At 42.2% G+C, this 23,689-nt stretch overlaps 1 protein-coding gene across 5 annotated transcripts in view; it reads right to left on the bottom strand.

Moving 5' to 3' along the window:
- The window catches only part of LOC139341735 (A-type potassium channel modulatory protein KCNIP2-like), a 91,568-nt gene that overhangs the window by 20,042 nt on the left and 47,837 nt on the right, over nucleotides 1-23,689 (bottom strand). Inside the window, exon 1 of one of the 5 annotated variants that reach the window (XM_070978402.1) lies at nucleotides 4,321-4,574. The exons of the other annotated variants lie outside the window; for them this stretch is intronic. Coding sequence (XP_070834503.1) covers nucleotides 4,321-4,426 — 106 coding nt within the window. The 5' untranslated portion in view covers nucleotides 4,427-4,574. Of the gene's footprint in view, nucleotides 1-4,320; nucleotides 4,575-23,689 lie in introns of those variants that run through there. 5 annotated transcript variants of the gene reach the window in all.

The raw sequence follows: 23,689 nt of genomic DNA, 5'->3' as shown, positions 1-23,689 counted from the left end.
AACACACACACTGACACGCACGCACACATAGACAGACAGACAGACAGACAGACAGACAGACAGACAGACAGACAGACAGACACACACACACACACACACACACACACACACACACACACACACACACACACACACACACACACACACACACACACACACCTGTTTGTCCATGCCTGGATTACAGGAGATTTTTGAATTCAGGCAGTTTCTACAGTTGAAGCAGACTTGAGGAAAATGTAAACATCAGAATGCTAACATGAACACAAAGAGAATGCTAACATGTTGTTGTTTAGTATATATACTGTTTACCATGTTCACCCTCTAAGTTTAGCCTGCTAACATATGCTAAGAAGTGCTAAAAACAAATTGGTTTTGCAGGCATTTGGTAAAAAACTAGAGCATTGGCCAATTAAAAAAAAAAAATTGACCTGATTGTGACAGGGGAAGGACAGAGTTATTACAATTCAACCTGAGGTGAATTATGATTATTGATTATTTATCATTATTTCCATGGCAATCCATCCTATACTTGTTAAGACATTTCAGTAAAAAACAAAAATGCCATCCTCATGATGGCATTTAGGTAAAAGTCAGCAAAGTCATTAGGATTCATCCTCAGGGGACTAAAGGTTTATAGTGATTCATTTAGTAGATTCTGACAATTTTCAAGGAGAATTTTAAAATGTGACCTGCTGGTGGCACTAGTCAGAGGATTGGTAAAATTCATTGTCTGGGGACACTGAACATCTGTAGCAAATTTCCTGGCAATCCATCCAGTCATTGTCGAGATATTTCAGTCTGGGCCATAGTGGTGGGCTGAATGTCAGACTTTGCCCTCCATAGTGGATGCTGCTAAATTATTTTAGTTATTACATTTTTTTATGTTTTTACTTAAAAAGCTGTGGGAAGACATGCGGAAAGGGGTTATTGGGAAGGAAAGTTTGAGGCAGCTGACGAATAAAAGGGTAAAACGGCGTAATTACAGAATCTATATCTTTAATATTCTGTATAGATCGATGCCTACTTACACTATCCTGGGTTTCTCCTTGGGTCCTTCACAGGACTCTACACCAAACGATGCTCACATTATTTCTTAACCGTGTGCCACAGAATCATAGACATCAAATTTCCAGCCAACTAACGCAAATCAAACAGAGCAAAGTGAAACATCACTGTGAAATGTATAGCATTAGATTCTGGAGGCTTGTTTGACATATAGCTCACATCCTGCTGCTAAATCAGGTATGAGATGATATGAAGGCAAGGAGACATATAACAGTATCAAAGGTCTTTTAGAAGTGATGAAGCAGCACTGGAACATGTCCCTGACATCCAGGACCTCATCAAACTCACTGCCAGCTCAATTTATTCTAAAATCAAAGGCTGAAAGAAACCGTGGTGCATATGGCAAGATGCCATAACTTTCATGCCAGTGAGTGACCACAAGTATCACAGCTCTCTGCAGCACACTAAGCTGCTGCTAGTTCCTAATTAGTCAAATAAATTAACTGAGAGACAGCAAGAAGTGACTGTGACAGGAACAGATGGGAGAAAATAAATGGATGTATTTATTACTGCAAACACTCGGGCTGAGATTTCATGTATGTCTTTAGCAAGTTAAAGTCAACAAACTCAATCCAGGGAATGTTTTTAGAGCAAGAGAATGTGGAGGAAAACTCTTTTCTCAGGCACGCTGCCATCCAGCTCAGGCCAGAATATCCCATCGTACAACTCTTCAATTTCTACCTCATAAACTTCTAAAGAACACACTCCAGCCATTAGCCACTGGCTTTAAATCTGTCAGAGCCTTGCAAACTTCCAGACGAGAGTGCACCTCACTGTGTGTGTCCTCCTCACGTACGTGCAGCTCTTTCTCTTTTTCTTCCCTCTTTCACTTTCTGAGGCAAACATACAAGTGCGTGCATGCCGCGTTGTGTATGTGTGTGTTTAATCAGTGGAAGGTCAGCAACACAGCTCATTAAAGTAATGGGAGTCTCACAGTCTCTTCATTTTACCTGTCTCGCTCTGTGTCACCAGAAAATGACTCAGTGTGAGTCTGGCTAGATGAATCTGGCAGGAGCGAGAAGAGAGCGCATTTCAACCACAATTAATATCGTGCCTGTTTTTTTTTTTTTTTCTTCTTCCAAAAGTGGACCTTTAATTGGTGGAAAATCAGAGCCACACATTTCAACTACTATCCCACACTTTCTCAGTTTGCTGTTGTTTTTGACACGCCAAAATAAAGCGGGAGAGAGCTCTGCAGGAATACACACACGACCAGTCACTAATTATTAACTGCTGTCAAGTCAACTGACATCACAGATCGATATCCTGAGAGAGAAGTAAATGAAAGACACACCGCCACACAGCCAGCCAACACAAGACTCACTATTACAGTAGAAAGGTCAAGCAGAATGAAGGAGTGTATGTCTAACAGACGAGTCAAGCAAGGGATTAATATGGAGGGGGGCAGATTACAAATGAGTGTAATTAACGATGTGTCATCTTTGCACAAGAACATGGCCAAAATAGATTACCTGAGTCATCACATAACGGTATCACTGCTACCCTGTCAATACACAGGATACATGTTGCTTTCCACATGCACACATACTCGAAGAGGCGTGTGCATATCGAATGGCCTTACATCGAGTGTGCATTGGTTTCAAGCCCTCCAGTGAGGACATGATTCTGCAGATAGTCTGAGTAATAAAGTTGTTCTGCCATCTGGACTAAGTTCCTCCATTAAAGAGAAAATTCATTAGCTTAAGTACTCACAGGGGAGCTGGCACACACACACACACTTATTATGTCTGCCATTTTCCATAAAGAATGGTCGAAATATGCTGAAGAATGACGCTCAGAGTATAATGAGAGTATAAATGGAGCCTCCAGTGTGTGTGTGTGTGTGTTTGTTTGTGTGTGCATATGCAGGGTGCATTAGCATAGACTATGGGTTTTCAAGAGGATCTTTCTTTATTTCTTTCTTCTTTTTTTTTTTTGAGACGACAGAGCTGTTGGCACACCTTGACTACTGGGTGCAGTCCAGCAGGTGCATCAGGGATGGAGGCTGTCTCTCATAGTGTGGCATCCAGAAGAATCTACCAGAGCAAATTCTTAAAACCATGCAGTGTTTGTAACGAAAATGCATGTCTGCCTTGTGCAGATCGATCGAAAATGAGAGGAGAAGAGCTGATTGGTCATGAGAAGAAAACATAAGACCCCATCAGAGTGCCACTGCTACCAGATGTCCAAAGTGTACAGGACACTCTGGGAAAAAAAAACAAATGAAAATAACAAAAAAAAAAAAAGAACAACAACAACAAAAAAAATGAAGATAAGAATCCCATCTTTCCTGTTGTCAGTAAGAGAGAGGAGATAAGCCAGTGTGAACAGGGTAAAGTAGATTGGACTAAGGGGAGACAAAACACAGGTCATCCAGATAAGACAGGCCAAACAAGGCCTTGGTGTGTGTTGACAGCTCCTGGGGGTGAGCCAGGGCAGCACAAGGACCTTTTCAATCAACACTCCATTCACAAGATATTGCATAAAAGTATCATTCAATAAATGCTTAACTTTTCATAGATTAACGCCTAATTGGGAGCATGGTCGACAACTGACTTATCAGAAATTCATGTGAGTTTCCATTAGGCCCAGCCTCGTTTACGTTACAGTGATGTGACAAAATGCATCAAGTGAAAAACTTTTTAACAGAGTTTTGTCAAATCACACTCTCAGCAGCAAAACGTGCAGCAATGAAAATGAGCCACAATGTCTCCCTCTTGATCCAGCTCCATGCAAAGGCTAAAGGCTAATGAGTGTACTGAGAGTAAGGCTGACATTCCCTCAGTGAGACAAGTGCCTCCACACAGCACTCAGACCCACTCTGTCCATAGTGTTATCGATTAAAGGGTAAAAGCACACACCCGTGAGGCAGAGGGAGGCCTCACACACAGCTAAAGTTACTCTGTATGGTTGTGTGTGTGTGTGTGTGTGTGTGTGTGTGTGTGTGTGTGTGTGTGTGTGTGTGTGTGTGTGTGTGTGTGTGTGTGTGTGTGTGTGTGTGTGTGTGTGTGTGTGTGTGTATGAGAGAGAGACACACACAGACAGAGGCAGAGAGAGAGGGAGTGTTGCATGGCCCACTGTTGCACTGGTAACCCAAACCCTCAGACAGGACTGCAGCCCAATCAGGACCAGCGGGAATGGGCACTGCAGATGAAAGCATCAGCTCATGCTCACACCCGCACCAGATTTAAAGTCTGTGAACTGTACCACAACTGTCCCGCCTTTAAACCAACAAATCTCAGAGAAATCCATTACCTTCCCCTCCAACGGGCTCAAACATCCCAAACTGCTCCAGGACTTTGATGAAGAGGCCCATGACCACCAGCACAGCAATCATCTCCAAGCCATCCAGACTCAACATCTTGGGAGACCGCTGTCTGTCATCGCCCAGCACTGCTCCACCGAGCCAGGTCGTGTCAGGCCGGGCCGAGTCCGGCCACCAATGCAAGACCCGTGCACCCAACCCGAGCAGTTCGTCCAACTTTAACCCAGCAGCGTTGTCGATTTGCTCACTTTTATCCACTTCGATCCAGTCTGACTTGAGAAAAATCAATCAAAAAAAAATATCACCCTATTTCCTGGAGAAGGCCATGCTGCTGGAGCTACAGGCTGCAGCACAGAGCTCCAGACTGTCACACCTGGGCTTAAGTTTTTTTCTTTCTTCTCCTCTCTCCTTCTTCTCCCAGGCCCTCGTCAAGTGATGGAAACTTGGGATGTGCTGCGCCTGCTAGTCCTTTGGCAGTGGTTGTCAGGAAGTGTGTGTGTTGTGAGGGGGAAAGAGGGAGTGAGTGAGGGAGAGGCGGCAGATAAAGAGAGGGGGAGAGGATGAGTGGGAGATGGCATAGAAAATGAGGGAGAGGGAGAAAGCCTAACAGAGAGAGAGAGTGTGTGTGCCAGACACACAAACACACACACAGTGAGATAGAGATTGTTTGGGGTGGGGAGGGGTGAAAGAGTTGAGGTATGCCCTCCCTCTCCAGTGACATTACCTCCATTGATTTGCCTAATGTGGTTTCCTTGGTAACTGGAAGACAGCGTTCAATGCCAGATTTAACAAATGGAAAGAAAATATATTTATGTTGGTCTGAGTTCCGGCCCCGTCTGAAACATGTGTTTTCACGGTACGGAGGCAGTTGCATATTTAGGAGACAAACATCAGAGATGAGAGCGAAAATAGGAGCTAAATGCAATAATGATAGTTGCATACAGTAGCTGTTGATGGTGGCGTCATGGTGCCTGACAGGCTGTCAAATGTGACTTAATAGCTACACTTAAAGCATGTGAGGAAATTCTAGGAATAGAATTCGAGTAGCAACGTTACTTGACTTGAATATCATATTGAATATCACTTATATTGAAAGCATAGCAAACAGGTAACTCTGTTAGTTGGATTTGATCACCATCACGGCATCCTGACTTGCACTACAGTCATTCAGTATGAACCGATCCCTCATTCTGAACTTACTGATGCTGTGGAGCGTGGCGCTCATCCTGTTGTTGAAAGAAAAATTTGACCTGTGTTGAGAATTGTTCTCCATTCACTATATATCATATTTGCCTCTGTAGTGTGTTTATATGTCGAGTGAAATCTTTTCTTGTCACATACGGACGCAATGTTAAGTAGTATACAATTGCTGGTTACTAACTAAAAGCTAACCAACATAATGAATTTGAGACGACTGTCAGATGAGACTTAAGATTTGAATAATGATTGATTTCATCTAACACATTAGAAAACCCTAAAATAGTGAATCATCAAATACCTTGTAGTAATATCAAAGTGGCAGTGTGCGCAGTCATTTTGCCTTTTCACACACTGCTGAGGTCAGGTCTTGATTGAAAATCTGTTTCATTAAGGGATGTTATTAATATTGTCTTTGGACCCTTCCCACTAATATCTCAAAGCAATATACAAATAAAGACCAGGTTCGATGCTGAATTTGCATCTTATTATTGGTTCACTTTATACGATACATTTACTTCACCATAGTTCTGCTTAACATTATGATGCAGAAAACAGTTGTTGAGGTCCTGATGCTGCACTTCTTGCCATAAATAAAATTAAATCACTAATCACTGAAAAGGTCCACATGTATTGTTTTGGTGCTATTAGAAAATAATTTTGATGGCGAAAATGGCCCAAAATACAGAGATCATAATGTTGTCTTCTACATCTGGCAAAATGCAATGCAATGACCAGTTGCATCTTTGTGATGTCACTTTTTAATATATTTCTACATATTAAATCTCACATGGGAAGGCTGAAGTATGACAACATGGGATAAGAAAAAAGTCAAACTAACTTCCCCTTAGCAATTACTTTTTGAACAGTCCCCAGCACGAAGTAGAAATGCTACAGTAGTTTTAAAAGAATGCAAAGTACAGGAATATGACAAAAGGAATATGTTACAGAAATACTTCACATCCACGGAGACACTGAGTGATTCGGTCATTTTCTGTGTCAAGCATCCTTAATATGGCCTGTCAGGCATCAGGTGAGGTTGGGATACTTGAAGCATTAACAAGAACAAGTGCAGACTGCTCCTCTTGGCCACCAGCTCTGATCGTGTGTCCCTCACAGCATGAGTCCCAGTGAGGGTATCACTTCACCTCATGCTACAAAAATAACAGAAATGGAAAAAGGTGTGATGTTGCCGCTTTGTCTTATTCTCCCACTGCGTATCCCTTCCTGCCCCGTTCTTCGGAGAGAGGAAAGGTTTGGAGCGGTAAGACAGCAGGGGTTTGACAAATGTGCTGTGTCTGCATCCACTTCTGCTTCTGCTGTTCCTCGTTGTTGACACTCCCGCTTCTGCATTTTCAACTAGGCTGTACAGCAGCATGCCTCATTAAGGAGGCATCTGTCACATAAGCAGCATCACCGAGGACCATGTGGGTGACCTTAATGTCTACTCACACACATGCACACAAACACACAAGTCAGACAAGGTGACAGGAAACCTAATCTTGTGTGATGTCACTGTGCTCATATATGGTGGGAAGGCAAACAAACACTAAGGCAGAGCAGACCCATTTCTCCTCACTCTGTGGCAGTAATGTACACTGGCTGCATTGAAGCTGAGCTCCGATTGCAGACATGGTAAATGTAAACAGAGAAATACTGAACCACACACACACACTCACTCACGAGACAGAGAGACAGGGGGAGAACGAGAAATCCGAGCCTGACTTGTTGGTAAAAAATGATTTCTCTGCCCGGTTATTTATTGAAGAGTTGTCATTTAAGGGGAGACACAGAGAGGAGGTAGGAAAGAAGAGGCGAGGCAGGTTGTTGCATGAGACACGGTGGCAGGGGAGAGTAATGAGAAGTAAGAGAAGACAGACAGAAAGAGAACATGAAGGAACAAAGGAAGGACAAACTGAAGAGCCTGAGCGACTAAGGTCAGATCCCTCTGTGTAGCGATCTGCAAAGAGGCATCTATTCTTTATTACCCTCCAGCATCTCTCCCCTCCTGGAGGATTTTTCACCTCATTCTGGCTGTCAAGATAGAAAATTGGACCTGCAGATGTGTCCTCCACTCATTTGCTACTCTCCTCCTCTACTTTCTCCTCTATTCTTCATCTAATTCACACAAACACAAGGCACATATTTACACTCCTTTAAGGATCAAGGGTGGAAAGACTAACTCTATATGACTTGTCATATTGTCTTACTCTGAAAGTTCGATTATGTTCAGAAACTTAATGCAACAGGTGTGTTTACTGTGTGAGCTCTCCACCAATATTTGAGAGCAAATAGCCTTCTGTCAAATGCTCTGTGCAGGTGAAACTAATGAACAGACACAGTATCACTTCAACCTTTTTCCCTCTACAGTGCCACAGGACATAATTGCTTCCACACAATGGTGCATTTCAGTCTCCACAGTGTAGCAAGATGCAGCGCTGACATGTACAGAGCATTTGGTCCATGTTTTGCTTCTAATTTATTTGGTCTTTGAAAACTCATTTTATGAGGGAAAGAAAAAGAAATGGAAAGAAAAGAAAACAGTTAATTAGCAATTTTAGTTTCTAGTATGTTGTGAAAATACTCGTTCTGTACTTTCTGTAGCTATTAGGGAGCATACAAAAAATATTTTTTGGAAGAACAAAAAGTAGAGGGTAGTTTTTCTAAAGGGAGGGTAGTTGGAGGGTCTTTTTTTCTTACCCCAGATTCGTGTTTTATTTCAGCCTTTTCTTGTGAAACAGAAAGAGATGAAATAGATACAACAAAAGTCTGACTTTCGTATGAATCACAGTTCACAAAGGGGTGTCTTTCACAAAACATCGTATTAATGATTGAATGCTATATCTAGCAAGATCCACACCTTTAGCTTGCAGTAGCTTGGAGGTTCACTTTCTACTGCATCACAACAGAAAGCAGAGCAAGTGAAACACATCCAGTACATAATGCAAGTTCAGCATCGTACCAGCAGCAGGTGAGGTTATTTAGAAATATTACAGGGAGGGTGATGCAGTTTTTTTATGTCAAAGGGAGGGTCAAAGAATACTTTACAAACAACGAGCAGGACTTTTAGTCCTTCTCCAAAACCCAATAATTTTCACACAGTCCTTTAAATATGAAGTGCCCGGGGTTGCTCTCTTGACTCTAATGCCTGCGTGTCCTGCTGAGACGTCAGACTAATGATGTCCTTCAAAAGCAACCAATCTTTCTGTGCCCACAAACTTGTGCTCTGTCTTTTGTGTCAGTTCTGACCTTTAATATAAGACAATCAGAGTCACTCAGCTCTAACACAAAACACAAATTACCCCACTTCCTCTCTCTTTCCCCTCAGGCTCCTATTGATTTTTCCAAATTTCTTCTGCAGCTAAATATACTGTAAGAGATGCTTTGAGACGTGAGCACTGAAGGGAAGCTGGTGAATTGATAGCTGCTAAACTGTGGAGGGTGTTCACGATTGCGCTGATGGGTTCATGGGTTTCATGATAAACTGAAGTGAAAGGCTTTATTGACTAATGTATAAGTCAAACTTCAGGCCTCAGGGGAAGGTTATGAATCGGCGATCTGACACAGCTTTATCAGCGACTGGAAGCAGCAGAGAAAGGATTTATGACAGATCTCAAGCCTGCAGCGTTTTATCTTGTAGTACATAAAAATACATTTTCCACAGTGATGAACGTTGAAGCTGCATGACAGTGAAGCTGCTACGGCTGCGTCCTGCTGCATCGATCCTCGCATGTTACGTTCTTTAATCCACAGAACGTGCTAATTGGAGAACATGACTATTGATCTCTGCTTCAGTAAGGCTTGACTGGCCATTCTTAAGAGACAGCAACTCATGAATATACACGTACACACACACACACACACACGTACACACACACACACACACACACACACACACACAAAATCACAAGCATACCCTGCAAATGCCTTCTGAGAACAGAAACGAGGAAATTGTAATGATCACCTCCAGGGCTCCAAGGCACACACAGAATACGTTTGAAATCAGTAACAAGGTAGAAGTCAACATGTCGTCTTTAGTTTCTATGTCACACTGTGAGCTGAGCTGCGCAGACGGGGAACACTGATGTAATACAGAATGTCAGAAGAGACGATTTGACTGGAAAACTTAAGGAGGTGGCGTTTTTTTCCTGGGTAAGCTAGACTGGGACATCTAGTGGGCACAAAGGGCAAAGATCAGACTCTGCAGCTCCAAATCAATGCACCATTCAATGTGTTCATTCCCATTGTAATAGGCTTTGGCATGTAGTTAATGTTTTGTTTGCAGTCTGCATACAGACTGAAAGACACTTCCTGATTGACATGTACCCAAACAATTATACATATGACAAGAGGATAGAGGAGGAGTCCAACCCAACATATTCATGCACTAATTGTTGTTTGTGCCTATAACTTACTTTCCACTTAAATATAAACCTGTATTTGTGTCACTACCTTGTCTTCTCTTATAATCTGCTATATTAACAGAATGGCTTTGTCTTGCATTAAAAATGGCACAGATATCAAAAATATTAACATTTGGTCCAGAGACAAGTCAAGAAATGCAATATGGGGTCACAAAATACATAAATCCTGCTTTGAAAGAGTGCCACTCACCTTTCCTCTTAAACAGCCAGTAAGACAGAGGGAATATTGACATGAGAACGAGTGCATAAAAACCTCTGACGCCCTCCAAGGAGCCACTCAGGACAACCACAGAGTCAAAAAACGACATACCCAACACAGGTGAAGGATCACGATAACCGCTCAGTGTGTGTGTGTGTGTCTGTGTGTGTTACAAGAACGCTGTGTTCAGAGATTATCAGTGGCATCGCCGGGTTTCCCCTCCTTCTGTGGGCGGAATCAAACACATAATTGTTTGTGTCTGCACTTTACTTGAGTATTTCCATCTTCTACTACTTCACACTTCAGTCCAGTAAAATTAAGAAGGAAATATTGCACTTTTTCCTTCACCACATTTAGTTAGTTAGTTGCAGTACAATATTATATAACAATGTAATACAATAAATATGCACAATAATACCAAACATACATAAGACTTTATTGATCTCATGGGGACAGTCACAAGCACATATGAATGCATCATTAACTATAATTCAACAGAAATATAATTTTTTTCTGAAAAGGGCTATTCTGCATAATGAGTATTTCTACGCTGTGGTACTGTTACTTGAGTAAAACATCTGAGTACTTCTTCCACAACTGATGTAATCAAACACATCTCATCATGCACCACCTGTCTTGATAAGGCATGTGTTGTTTTTCCCACATGATCTAGCTGCTATTGTTAAGGCTAACAAAAAAACAGCCTACTATCAACCGACCACTCAGCTGGTCTGAATGAGGCCTTTTATACTATTCATTTATGTATAGTTTGTGTTCTGACAGTATGTCTTATAAACTAGCGTTGTTGTATCAGATGCTATTACGCCCCACAACAAGACACAATGAATGTGGAACAGCGACATGGGTGGGCCAGCACGCTACACAAACAATGGGCAGCTACAGTAACTGGCAACACAGCTGTTTAGAGATGCAGGGATAAGAATGTAGGAAATTTCCAATTTTCAACTCCACAAGTACAGACAAGTACAAAAGCAGCCTGGTATGCAGGGTTCAAAATAAACAATGTATTATTTATAGCAAGAATCCAATGTTAGAGTGAGTGAACTTTGAATTTCACAGTGCCAGGAAGCAGGTGCTGGATGGCTAGAAACCTACTGAGAGAGAAGAAAGAGAATGGGAAAGAAGGTTTGTGAGGGAAGAAAGACAGACCAACAGAGTGCAAGAGAGGAAAGAGAATTACAAAATAATACAGGACTGAGTGTGAAAAACAGAAGGTGAGGGTGCATGGGGAAGACTCAGACTACAGAGAGGAATCACAAAATAGAAATGCACTGAGAAAGTCACCTTTCTCACGAAGAGACACTCACCAGTCACCGGATGTTCAGTCAAGCAAGTGCAACTTCAATCAGACTCCACTAGAGGTCAGTGTAGATTAAAGTATTTACGTATATTTCAAAGTATTTCACACACATATGCACATGCTCTGCCTCGGGCTCTCTTTCTCACACACTTCACGTGGACACTTAAATGTGCAGTGTCCTTTTTTTTATGTGACTTTCAAATGTTCTCATATCCACTAAACTGATAACAGCATGCAGCCGTGTTGAGTTGGTGCCAAGTCTGTAACCTCATCAGCGGTAAGTCCTTAGCTGAACCTTTAAGAGAGCAGCATATATAGCCTGGCATGAGGCCTGGTGCTCTGGCGGAGGTAATAAGTGAAGAGTCATAAGTTCAGCTTGCATCACAGGTAAAACACTACCTGTAAAAAGACCTTGAGCAGTATTACAACCTGATATGGCTGATCTGTTCCAGCAGTGCAGCTAATTTCTGAGTTACCTGGAATTAAATCCACATGGAATACAAAACAAACTTTTGTTGTTGCTGTGTGTAACTGGACGTCATTACATCATCAAACTGGAACCTCACCATTGTCATGATAGTGTTTTTTTGTCATATCAAAAATGATAGCGATATTAATGTGAATGATATGATACAGCACACCACTACCAACTGCCAACCAAGTCCATCATTGATCATTCTGACTCACTCATACCAGTTAAGGACAAATACTGTTGCTAGGTCCATCCGTCTTAGTGGACAACAGGACAATGACAACAGGCACGTGGATTGGCCGCTACGCTGATTCAGCAGCTAATCAAAAGGCACAGAATGATCCAAGCCATACCAAAGGACAAATCTGCCTGTGCTGCACACACAAATCCCTGCAAAGTCACAGAGGGTGGACCGCGCACCACTGACGAACGAGCGTAAAAGCACGTTTAAGCACACAATGACAAACAAGCAAGATGAATATCAGGAATCTATCCCGGCACATAGGGACAGTTTGTTCATGAGTCAATATGTGCGAACAATCGTTTACACTGGGGAATGAGACATAACGTAGATAACTGTGAGATGTGCAGAAAGACTGGAGAGGGTATTAAAATGGCTAATTAAATTTTAATTTTCAGGGGACTAAATGGGAGAGGAGAGGAGAAGAGAGAGGAAAAGAAAGGAGAGGAGTGAAAGCTGTGATCGTCTTTGACAGCCAGGAAGAGTCAAACGCTCCATTGTGCTAAACCTGTCAACTGTCACCAAGAGAGCGAGCCAGAGAGAAATGGACTCAGAGAGAGAGAGACTGTCGTCATGGACACGACACAATTCCCCAGGTTTGGGTGCCCACAAAGCCACGCACACACCTTAAATGTCTATTTTCACTCAACTCCATGTATTGGCAAAAACGACACAGGCAGGCATTCTCATCTCATCTATTACATTGTGGCCGCTGAACGTATTGATCCAGCATACGGTAACACGCATTCAAAGGCGCGTATATGCTTCACCACACATAGTTCAGTTTCTGCACTGCTGTTCCTCTGATATTACCAGACCTCGTGGACATGACAAACCTCATTATCATGGCTGTGCAGGCTACGGTGCCCAATTAGTATTCTGCAGAGCAGACACACAAACACTCAGATACAAATACATGCACACACGCAAAGTGGTTTTATTTCATAGAAGAGTTGCACGTGCCTCCCAGAGGATAATTGCATCTAATTCTTCTCCAGCTTCTCTCCCATCTTTGAAGTAAATAAACCCTACTACATTTGTCTGAGGAGATTTGTACTTCTGGGCTGGATAAATGAATCCTTGCCATAATCATGATCAACTGTTTTCTAGTTTTCTCATAATGTATACTGCTCACTATGAACTTCATTGTTTGTCCACTCTTGCGACCTATCAGCTGTCCTTTCTGTGCCTGTCTCTAGCCAATAAAAATGTGAAAATGTATGCTAGTTTCCTCCAGGCTTAAAGTGTTGGTGCATCCAAATTACATGAAGCATGTTCTCCTACAGCAGAAATGCAGTACACTGCAGGTGAATGGGATTTTGTTTGTGGTGATCAAAGCATTAAAAAATGCCATTTAACCATTATCAGAGCAGCATGACCTTCTCTAAACAATATCTCTATCAATGTGAAAAATCCACATGCCTGGTTGTAAACAGTTTTCTCTGGAGCTACTTTCTGCTGAAGAAATACTCTTGCTCCTCTAAAATCTGTTGACAGCAAGCTCTGTGAACTAACAAGGACACTCATTCTGTTACATGTTGAATTTTTAAAGCAATTTTCAATGCTGTGAGCTCAACAACCAACATTACATTCATATCAATTGTATGTCTAAGCGAAGGAGGAGATAAATGTCTCAAAAGCTCTGCAAATACAACAAAAGCAGGGACAAAAATCACTCCCTCATTCGCTCACTCATTCACGACTCCCTGTTTACAGTAATAGACACTAAATAGTTTACTCTATAGCGAGCAGAAAATCAAGATTTTGTACATTTATGAATCACCACCATTGCAATAAATTTGCATCACCACTGATGTAGAGTCACCTGTCTATAAAATGCCCTGAATGCTATTCTTGCGTGTGTGTCATTATGTGAGAGGTGTTCTCATTTGACTGAAAAACAGCAGTCACGTATGCCACACAAGGAAAAGTGAATGTGACAAAACTACACTTTCTATCTACAGTGTGACCACAAAGTTAACAGAGGATGAGTGAGCCTTTAACTACAGCCCTCAAAACACACAGCGAGTAAGAAAGTGCCGATTCCACACACACACACACACACACACACACACACACACACACACACACACACACACACACACACACACACACACACACACACACACACAAAATTGCTTTAAAGTGTACACACACCTTTTTCACAAAGGCAGGCAGGAACACAGGTCATGACGTGTCACACAGGGCGGAGTGGGCCTCCACAGCTATAAATAGCCCTGAGAGGAATCAAATTTGGAGAGCCGGAGGTGGGAACTGATGAGATCACACATACCCATATGCTCGTGTGTGTGTGTTGGTTTGTGTGTGAGTGTGTGAGAGAGAGAGTGTTCATACATACACACACAGAAGACAAATGGAAATTGAGTCAGACTGACATCATGCAGACTCGGAGACAGACAAGCAAGCTGACAAAACAGCGGGGAGGCAGCAGAACAGAGAATGAGACCAGACTGACAACACCACCTCGCCTGAGAGGAGGGTGTGCAGTGACATCGAGGAGACTACCTGGTGAAAATAATCGAGTAGAGCAAAGGGGATGACGTTAAGATGGTGGAACTAGTGTGAACTGGGGCGGCCGTGGCTCAGGAGGTAGAGCCAATTCCCGGCCCCTCCGGTCTCAAGTGTCCTTGTCCAAGTGTACTGACCCCCAAATTGCGAGTGTGTGTGAATGGGAATAGAATCATCACGCGGATAGAAAGCGCTGTATCGCTCCTGAAGCTGTCAGTGTATGAATGTGTGTGCGTGTGAATGGGTGACGTGTTGTAAAGGGCTTTGAGTGGTCAGTAGACTAGAAAAGCGAGATATAAACGCAGTCCATTCACCATTAAGTACGGCCAATACTCATGTGTGCTCTGAACATTTCAAGGACATCACAGTATTAATAATACATGAAACCAGAAACCTGTGTGTGACAGATCACATGGAAAACTACATGTTTTCATATGAACATGATTTGAATGTGTTTGACTTTCACCAAGACCTGGAAGACTCTCAGGATGGAGAAGATGAGTAATGCATCAGATACTCATGTTAACTAATTTTTTATATAGTAATACACTGATTGATGATCAAGAGTGCTAAACTAGAACATGTTGCTTATCCTTCAAGTAGTAAAGAAGCTGAGAACTGTTCCGTTTAGCCCCTTTGTGTGCCCTTTTGTTGTTTTATATCTACAAAGCAAATACTGAACTTTTATCGGCTGCACTGAAGTGGTTCCTATAAGAAACACGAGCACATTATGAGTGAAACCTCTGAAGATTTTTTAAACCTTTGTAGGAGCCTTCACCGATTATCTTTTACAACAAACAGAAATCTGAATAATGACTTTCTTTCAAAAAAGTAAAATAATTACAAAGACATTTTTTGAATAAATTCTCTTTTTGCAGAAGAGTGAAAGGCAAAACAACACATCAAATAAGGTGTAAATGTCTGTCTCCTGCAACACAGTGTGTGTGTGTGTGTGTGTGTGGTGTATGTGATGTAAATGGTACGATAGTCTGCGAATGCCTTGCTGAACTCTCTGTTACCCAAACTGTGTCATATAATCACTCTCAACTATGACACACAGACAGCCACCCAGAGGCATGGGTACACACACACACACACACACACACACACACACACACACACACACACACACACACACACACACACACACACACAAACATGTTACTAGAGCACACACACTGACTGACAGACATCAAGTTGACGCAGAGCAGAAAGATGACAGACGAGTGTCACTCGAGAAATTGACAAGCGAGTGACACATTTACAGTAATAGAGAGAATTGTTGTCAGTCAAGAGCAGCAGTGATGAAGTCTCTCAGCAGGGCAAGATATATTTATTCACCTTTTTAGTTTTTTTATTTAATACATTTATAGCTTTGAATTTTATCTTGCACCTTTGCTTATCCAAGAAAAGTCAAGGCTGCTTAGTCTTGTTTTAATGAATCCTAGTTTTTTAACCCCATAAGCATCATGAACATCATCACTGATACAACTGACTAAATAAACTCTAATATTAAGATAAGACTCTCCATTTTACCCATCCTGAAATTTGTACGCTTCTTATCTCTTTCTGCTTAACATCACTTCCTTTTCTCTCTTTATGTATCACACACACTTGCCAACAACCCCCACCTCCATCTACCTCCCCTTCCAGCACCCCACTTCCCTTCATTTCCTCTCTCTCACCCTGTTCTCACTCACTCTGCTGCTCCCTCTCTGTCACGCTGACTAGAGGTCAGCGGCGCGGTCTTTCAAGGTCGTGCCTGTCTGAGGTCTGGTGTCCTCATGCCTGGATGGCTGAGTGGAACAGACAGCTCTGTCCCGGTGGGGGACCATCAGACTTTTAGTGACTCTGACCACCGGCCTCCCTGGTGGATACGCCCGATGTGCATCCTTTCTTTGTTCCCATCCATTGCTGTCCATTACAACGAGTGTGAAGAAAGACACAGGGGTGAAAATAAAGGAGTGAGCAGGAGGAGGGATGGAATAAATATCATTAAATGTTCCTTTAAATGAGTCCATGATGCTAATAGGCAGCGATTGCCCTGAAATGTTGGTCAACTTGTAGACTGAAGTGCAGTTTGTTCATGATGGGAAAAGACATGAATCAGCCAGGACAAAATATTAATGGACAACCATGTTTCACTGAGGTGTCAGATGATTCAGGCTACCTGCTTTGTCTTTTCCTTGTGGCACTTCTTTGACGGATGAGGTCTTAACTGGTTCATATTCACCTCATTTCATCATAAATTCAATACTTAACATTACAGAGTGCTGAAGTTCTAATACAACAAAGTATTCTGCAGATGACCAATAACAAAATGAATGATTTAAATTGCAGCTCTAGTGTTTTGAACTAAAATAAAATATTCTGATCCAAGTGCCCCTGCATGCTCACTCAAATCCCCTCAATGCTCCTTTCAGGCCAACACTGGCTCTTTAGAAGTAAAAGTATGATCACATTACATTCCAGTATACAAACATTTGCCCTTAAAATTGAAAGTTCAAATGTGTGTTTCCTGTTTTGCTGCCATCTCCAGCCTACTCGAATGTCGACCAACAGAAACACTGCTGCAGTGTTTGAACTGGATGATGTCTGCCTCTCCGTCCCTCCTCTCCACACACATCCCCTCTTCTCCCAGTCCCTTCATGGCCATTTTCCATCCATCCACCCCTGGACTCTCCATCCTTTCACTGCTTTTGCTTATGAGCCACCAGAGCTGAACCTGACCCCGACTTGGACCCTTTACCTACCTTTCTGCCTACTTATACCTGTACCTGCCATCCTTTCTGTACCTGCCTGTAGGCCAAAATACACCTTCACTCTGGCAATAAATCACTGAACTGATCCCATCTGCCTGCTTCATCTGCATCTGGGTCCTTCCCCTGCTGCTTCACACTCACCCGCCATGACAGGAAAGTTATTATTCTACCTTGTTTCTTCGCTATTTTTAGTACATTATCACACTACCAGACTACAAATTGTAGTATTACTCTTATACGCTCTCAATCAGTTGTTCAGGTACACAACTAGCTATAAGATGCTCCTTTATGCATCTAGTGTCATGCTGCAAAAACAAAACTGCAATTCACCCTCAAGGAAGAACTTCGTAAGAAAGAGTTGGGTGTACACACTGTGCTCACATTCATACAGCAGTGAGAGTGTAACTGATCCCTGAGGCATTTAATAGCTATAGTTAGCTTAGATTTATTCACTGCTCTGATAGCTATAGTTAGCAGTAAATTTATCCACCTGCCAAGGGAACTTGTCAACGAAGGATGGAAAATACACTTCCATTGAGTTACTTAGCCTTTAATGACTGAGGGCCTGGCTGGAAAGAGCTGATTAGAAAATTAATTATTTATCAAAATACTACTAAAATTTCCCCCGAAAACTGAAAAATTGAGGACAAGCCATTAAGGTGTAAATTGAATGTTCTGAATTTCAAATCAGGGCTATAAGTCTTTATGTATGAGTGCATGTGTGTGTGGAGAGGCTTCTCACTGCATGTATGTACAGTATGTATGTGTGTGTGCGTGTGTGTGTGTGGTGGAGTATTTCTGTATGTACAAATATACTATGTGAGCAACATGTGCAGCTGAAGCACTGTTGCTATTTTTAGCCATATCTACAGATGATCATCACATTAACTGTACGTATTTTACTTTTGCACATTTAGCACATCTTGTATTTTAATGCATTCGTATTTCTGTAGTGCCCTCGTGAGCCTGATATGCATTATAATGGATAATTTGATAATGTAATGGACTCAGCAAGTTTGAGTACAGAGGACACAATGTAACTGTCTAATATATGGAAACTTTCCATTAAGACAGATAAGATGAAGGTCAGAAGGAACAGATGGAGGGCAATGAGTAGCTTGTGAGTGATGCTGTATTTCAGCACCATGGACAGAGACGCAGAGAGGAAGAGACATTTAACAGGCTGTTGTTGACAGACTAAGATTAATGAACTGTCAAAGGTCATGTCCAGTGTCTTTGTATTCATTTTCCACTCATATACAAACCAAAGATAAATAAACCCCACATTTGCTTGAAAAATAGCATGAAGTTGTTCTGTATCCACAAACTGATCTTTGCCGTTGCGTCTCACAAAATCTAAAACGCTCCTAAACTGTAGAAAAACTGCTCAAACGTGTTGTCTGCTCTCTAGCATCTGAAAAAATGTAATCAAACACAATATTTTGACCTTTTTTTTTTTTATAAGTGTGCCAGAAGAAAGAGGAAACTCTGCTACACAAACAAAAACAGGGCTCAAGTTCACCACACAATTATGTCTCTGAGATCCGAGGGAATACCGGCTGACTGTAAAACTGGGATTCTGGACGGAGATGAAAGCAGTCACAGCGTCACTACAACATGTGCAGCCCTGCAGCCACTGACACAGTAACCAAGCAGCTGATTGCTGCTCCACTGTGCGTCCTCCCTGGTAGCTGCTACAAAGACCCACTTTTTTAAACGGTAAACAAAACGTTTTTTTCTTGCCTGTCCGTTATCAAGTTGTAATTACTACAGCAAATGCTAAAACAGTGACAGTACAGTGTAAACATTTCTGAATGATCGCAACTAGACTACTGGAAGAACAATTCGTGAAATCAGCCACATCCTCCTTTGAACGACGAAGCTTGCATATTTTTTCTCAATAGCTAATTTTAGTAGCAAAATTTATAGTCTTCTTCAAACACTGGTGTCAGTTTTAGCTACTTATTCAGGATGCTGTGTGCTTTTAACGCATGAATTTGAAATTAATGTCATGGAGTTAGAAAATAGAGAATTGTGTTTGCTTGGAAGACTAAATTGTGAATCTGTTTTCTGACCAGTGTAGCTGTCCAGATGAAACCTGTCAGAGAGGTCATGTCTATAGTATGTTGTAACATGTCAGAGCCATATATTCATATAGAGAGCACCAAGGTCTCATTCTTGGTGAATTTATCAGTCCCTTTTTGTCATAAAAGAGCTTCTGCTCAGTGAAATCTAAACGCTTTTCCTTTAGTTTCTCCTCTTCTTCTCTGCATCTTGTATTGAATTTCTCTCTCCACCAGTCACACCTAGTTTTACCCCTTCCAACCCCCACACTCAGACTGCTACTAATAGGGGTTTATTTTTAGCACATGTGAGGTGTGTGTGTGTGTGTGTGTGTGTGTGTGTGTGTGTGTGTGTGTGTGTGTGTGTGTGTGTGTGTGTGTGTGTGTGTATACACATGATGGATGAAGGTGATGTTTCACAGTTCTCGCATAGGGGGAAGAAAGGTGAGGGAGGGGTGGATGGAGGTGAAGGGAGCAGAGGTTGAAAGGGCGGGGTGGTGGTGGGGGGGGGTCAAGAAGCAGGCTTGTGAGCAAGGACACATGCTGCAAAAGCTGTTACTACACAGAAAGTGGGGAGCTGAAGGGTGTTGGGCTGTGGGAAAGAAAAGGCTTCCACCTGAAATCCTCCCTGGAACTGCAAACTGACCTACAAGCAGCTGAAGATCAACAGGCCGCTCTGCACCAGATGATAGTGTCCTTCTTCAGAGGGATGAGGGAAGACAGGAGCAGCCTGATGCACTGTACCACCCAATTAGAATACAGCTCACACCAGCTTTAGCTTTGGGCGAAAACTGAAATTTAATCAATTTCTAGCTTCTTGTCTTTGCCTCAGTACCTCTTGAGAGGAAGCCGGTCAGAGGTGAGAAGCCTGTAGCCTGCTTTAAATCATGTTGGAAGTGGATATAAGAGGCATAAAGCACACTGATATAGACAGCCCAGCACCTGTCAGGCAGAGCAAGCTGGAGCACTGACTCAATCAGCTTGAGACGTAGCGAAATGTGAACAGCATGGAGCAGATTAGGGCTAAAACAGTGGGATGGATGCCAGAGAAAACAACGGATAAGAAAGCAAACAGCAGACACACAGAGGGATTATTCAGCATGCAAAGAGTGCACAAATAACTACAAACCAACTGTCGCTTTTCCTTTTATAACTTGATCTGGAATGCCACCGCATGTGCATAAAATTGGCGGCATGTAGGAAACATTTTTAAATATAGATCCTCAAAGAGGGACTTTTTTTTCCCGCACAGGCTTTGACCTTGAACTTCCACAAGGAGTTTATTTTTAGGCCCACCTTTTTATCTCCACTGTGAATGCACGAGTCACGAGGTGTCAACAACAGACAGACACAGACGCGAGTAATCAGCGCAAGCGAGACAATTTTACTGAGAATCTTCACGTCTGGCAACACAGACACTGTGTTCTTAAAATGGATGTGAGCGCTCAGACGTGATAGGATGTGGCCTTTTTCTTTCTTTATCTATCTATTCCCCTCCTGTCTTCTCACTTTGTTGCTTTCCACCCTCACTTTTAAGATCTTTTTTTCTGTCGTGTCACACAACAGATTACCAAATGACAAAACACTTGTCACAACTAAGCACCGCAACCAGGAAAATCTCAAATGAAGTGGAACAAAATCTTGGAAATGAATCCCTATATGTCTCTCTGCTCCTGCCCTGCATACCATGTCTACCCAAACCCGAGGCATCAGCACTGCTTCCTGCTGGGTTTTCATATTGCCTACTGTGCATTGATATGAGACAACAGAGTGTCTTCTCTTCACCCCCTGATAAAGTGCACAAGCAGGGGACATTAGCTGGAAGTAAGTTATCCTTATGGTAATGAACAATTCCCATCGCAATGTTAGTACCATTACCGCACACTGTGATATGGCTTAGCACTCTCCATGCACACGCAAATACAGCAACACACACAAGCACCCGCAGTAACCCCTGCAAGCACTTGTCAGAATTTGCCACCACAGGCAGCCCATGTTTTATTCATTAAGCATAAAATTGATGTTTAATGCCAATTTTCATCAAAATGGGTGGAAAGTGATGGACGGGTGTGTAATGGCATTTGTCAGAGACGTGAATCAGGGTGCAGAGGTGATGCTGTTAAACTCGAAGGAGATCAGTTTATCAGAGGATCTGAGTTTAATCAGAGGGGAGCTAACAGTGGAGCGGTTACATCTGTTTAAAATTTGAAATGTTGACCATCAGTTCCCTCAATCAAGCTGGTCAGTACACTGTAAACACCTGGACTCCAGAGCAAATAACAGGGTTTTCATGATAAAGTTACAAAATGAAATGGCAGCACTGTCTCATACACACAAATACACATACAGCTCAGCATCTCTATGCTGGGGCCAAGGCTCAGGCCCAATATATTTTATTCATAGATGAAAGGTTGATAACAAAATCTCTTTGGTCACGGCCATGAGTGTGCTGCAAAGAGAATCAGCTTCAAGGTACTTGAATTGAAAAACAGAGTCCGTGTGTGTGTGTGTGTGTGTGTGTGTGTGTGTGTGTGTGTGTGTGTGTGTGTGTGTGTGTGTCTGTCAATCTGAGTGTGTGCTATATGTTTATGTACCCTCGCTAGAGTTGAAGCACACATGTCCACGCAACAGAGAGGTGAAGCAGCACATGGGGGAAGTAATCAGAGGTTATTAATTAGGAAGTAGGGAGCCTCTGGAGGAAGACTAAAACCCAGTTTCATTTAGGAAAGTGTCAAAGCCCCTAACAAATGAGTCCTGCTCTGGCTAAGGAAATTAATGTGACTGTTTCTTGGTTGCCATATATGTTTCCTGCAGTACATGGGTGCAATGGTGGAGAGTGCATGTTATAAAATCAATAAGTCACATGAGCTAGTCTCAGTAAAGAATGAATACATGATCTGTTTTACCTGAAGAGAATGATATCATTATATCATATATTAATTAGATGATATTATGACCAGCATGTGTTGCTGCTCATTACACAGCAAGACATTAATCTTCAGACATGAAATATTGATTCAACACATCTATTACAAGCTAAAGTAATTTGCAAGCCAAAACAACGTGTTTGTGCACAATTAGGGTGCAGTAAAGTTGTTAGGGCACAAAGTGTTGCTCATTAATTTGATTGGGGAAAAAAATTAACCACACTTTGTCACTGTGACATTAATACTCATTTGTTTTTGAGCAAGAATAAAACCAGAGCGCATTCAGTGGTCGATACCACGTACGCCTGTGAACATGTTTAAGGCAGACAAGTTGAACAAACTGGGCTGTTTGAAATTTTGTTTTTTGATAAGCTGGTGGAAAACCTATCAAACACAGCTCACATTCAGGTGAGTCTGCAACAGACCAAAAGGTGGTTTTCATGGGTCCAATGTTGTGGACACAAATCAAATTAAGGGATAATGTGGTATTAGTACAAACAAAATCACAGGACAAGAGCACAACATGGACAACAATTGGACATATTCCTCCTGTGATGTGAAAAGGTTAGCCGACAGTTAAAGCTACACTCCATGATAAACCCGATCAGATGTTGTCACTTACAGTTCGTTGCCTTTTGATTAGCATCTGTCTAAGTTTCCTGTTGACTTCGTTGAACTTGCTACAATGGAACAAATTACATCTTTATCATCCTTTTATGCTCATGTCACAAAACTGTGGAAGACCAGGCTTCCCGGACGGCTGCTTTCGACTCTCCTTTACATATTGTGTGAGGCACTATGAGGGCACAAAGCAGAGGTACAGTATGTGGCACTGATGGGGACAGGAGGTACTGCAGGAGAGGGTAAAGAAAGGAGGAGGAGGTCTGCGCTGTCAGCTTGGACTGTTTATGCTAGATAACAGCGCGGCTAAAGGACAGATCAATAGGGCTCACAGAGATGCCATGCAGCCAAAGCCACAGCATCTACCGCCTGAGATAGTGTCATGCAAGAGAGTGAAGTGGAAAGGGAAGACAGCGTGTGTACAGCTGGCGTGTGTGTGTGTGTATGTGTTTGTACTGGTATACTTAATGTACGTGTTTGCGTGCGTGTTGGCCGGCAAACAAATTGAACAGTATTTAATACATCTTAATTGCCTTAAACAGATCCAGTCCCACTATTAGGTAAATTGACACAAAGCTCTAGGGCAGAGAAGGAGAAGAGGAT

This window comes from Chaetodon trifascialis, chromosome 13 (genome assembly GCF_039877785.1).
Source record: "Chaetodon trifascialis isolate fChaTrf1 chromosome 13, fChaTrf1.hap1, whole genome shotgun sequence".
NCBI lineage: Eukaryota > Metazoa > Chordata > Actinopteri > Chaetodontiformes > Chaetodontidae > Chaetodon > Chaetodon trifascialis.
This window is presented reverse-complemented; position numbering and strand designations above follow the sequence as displayed.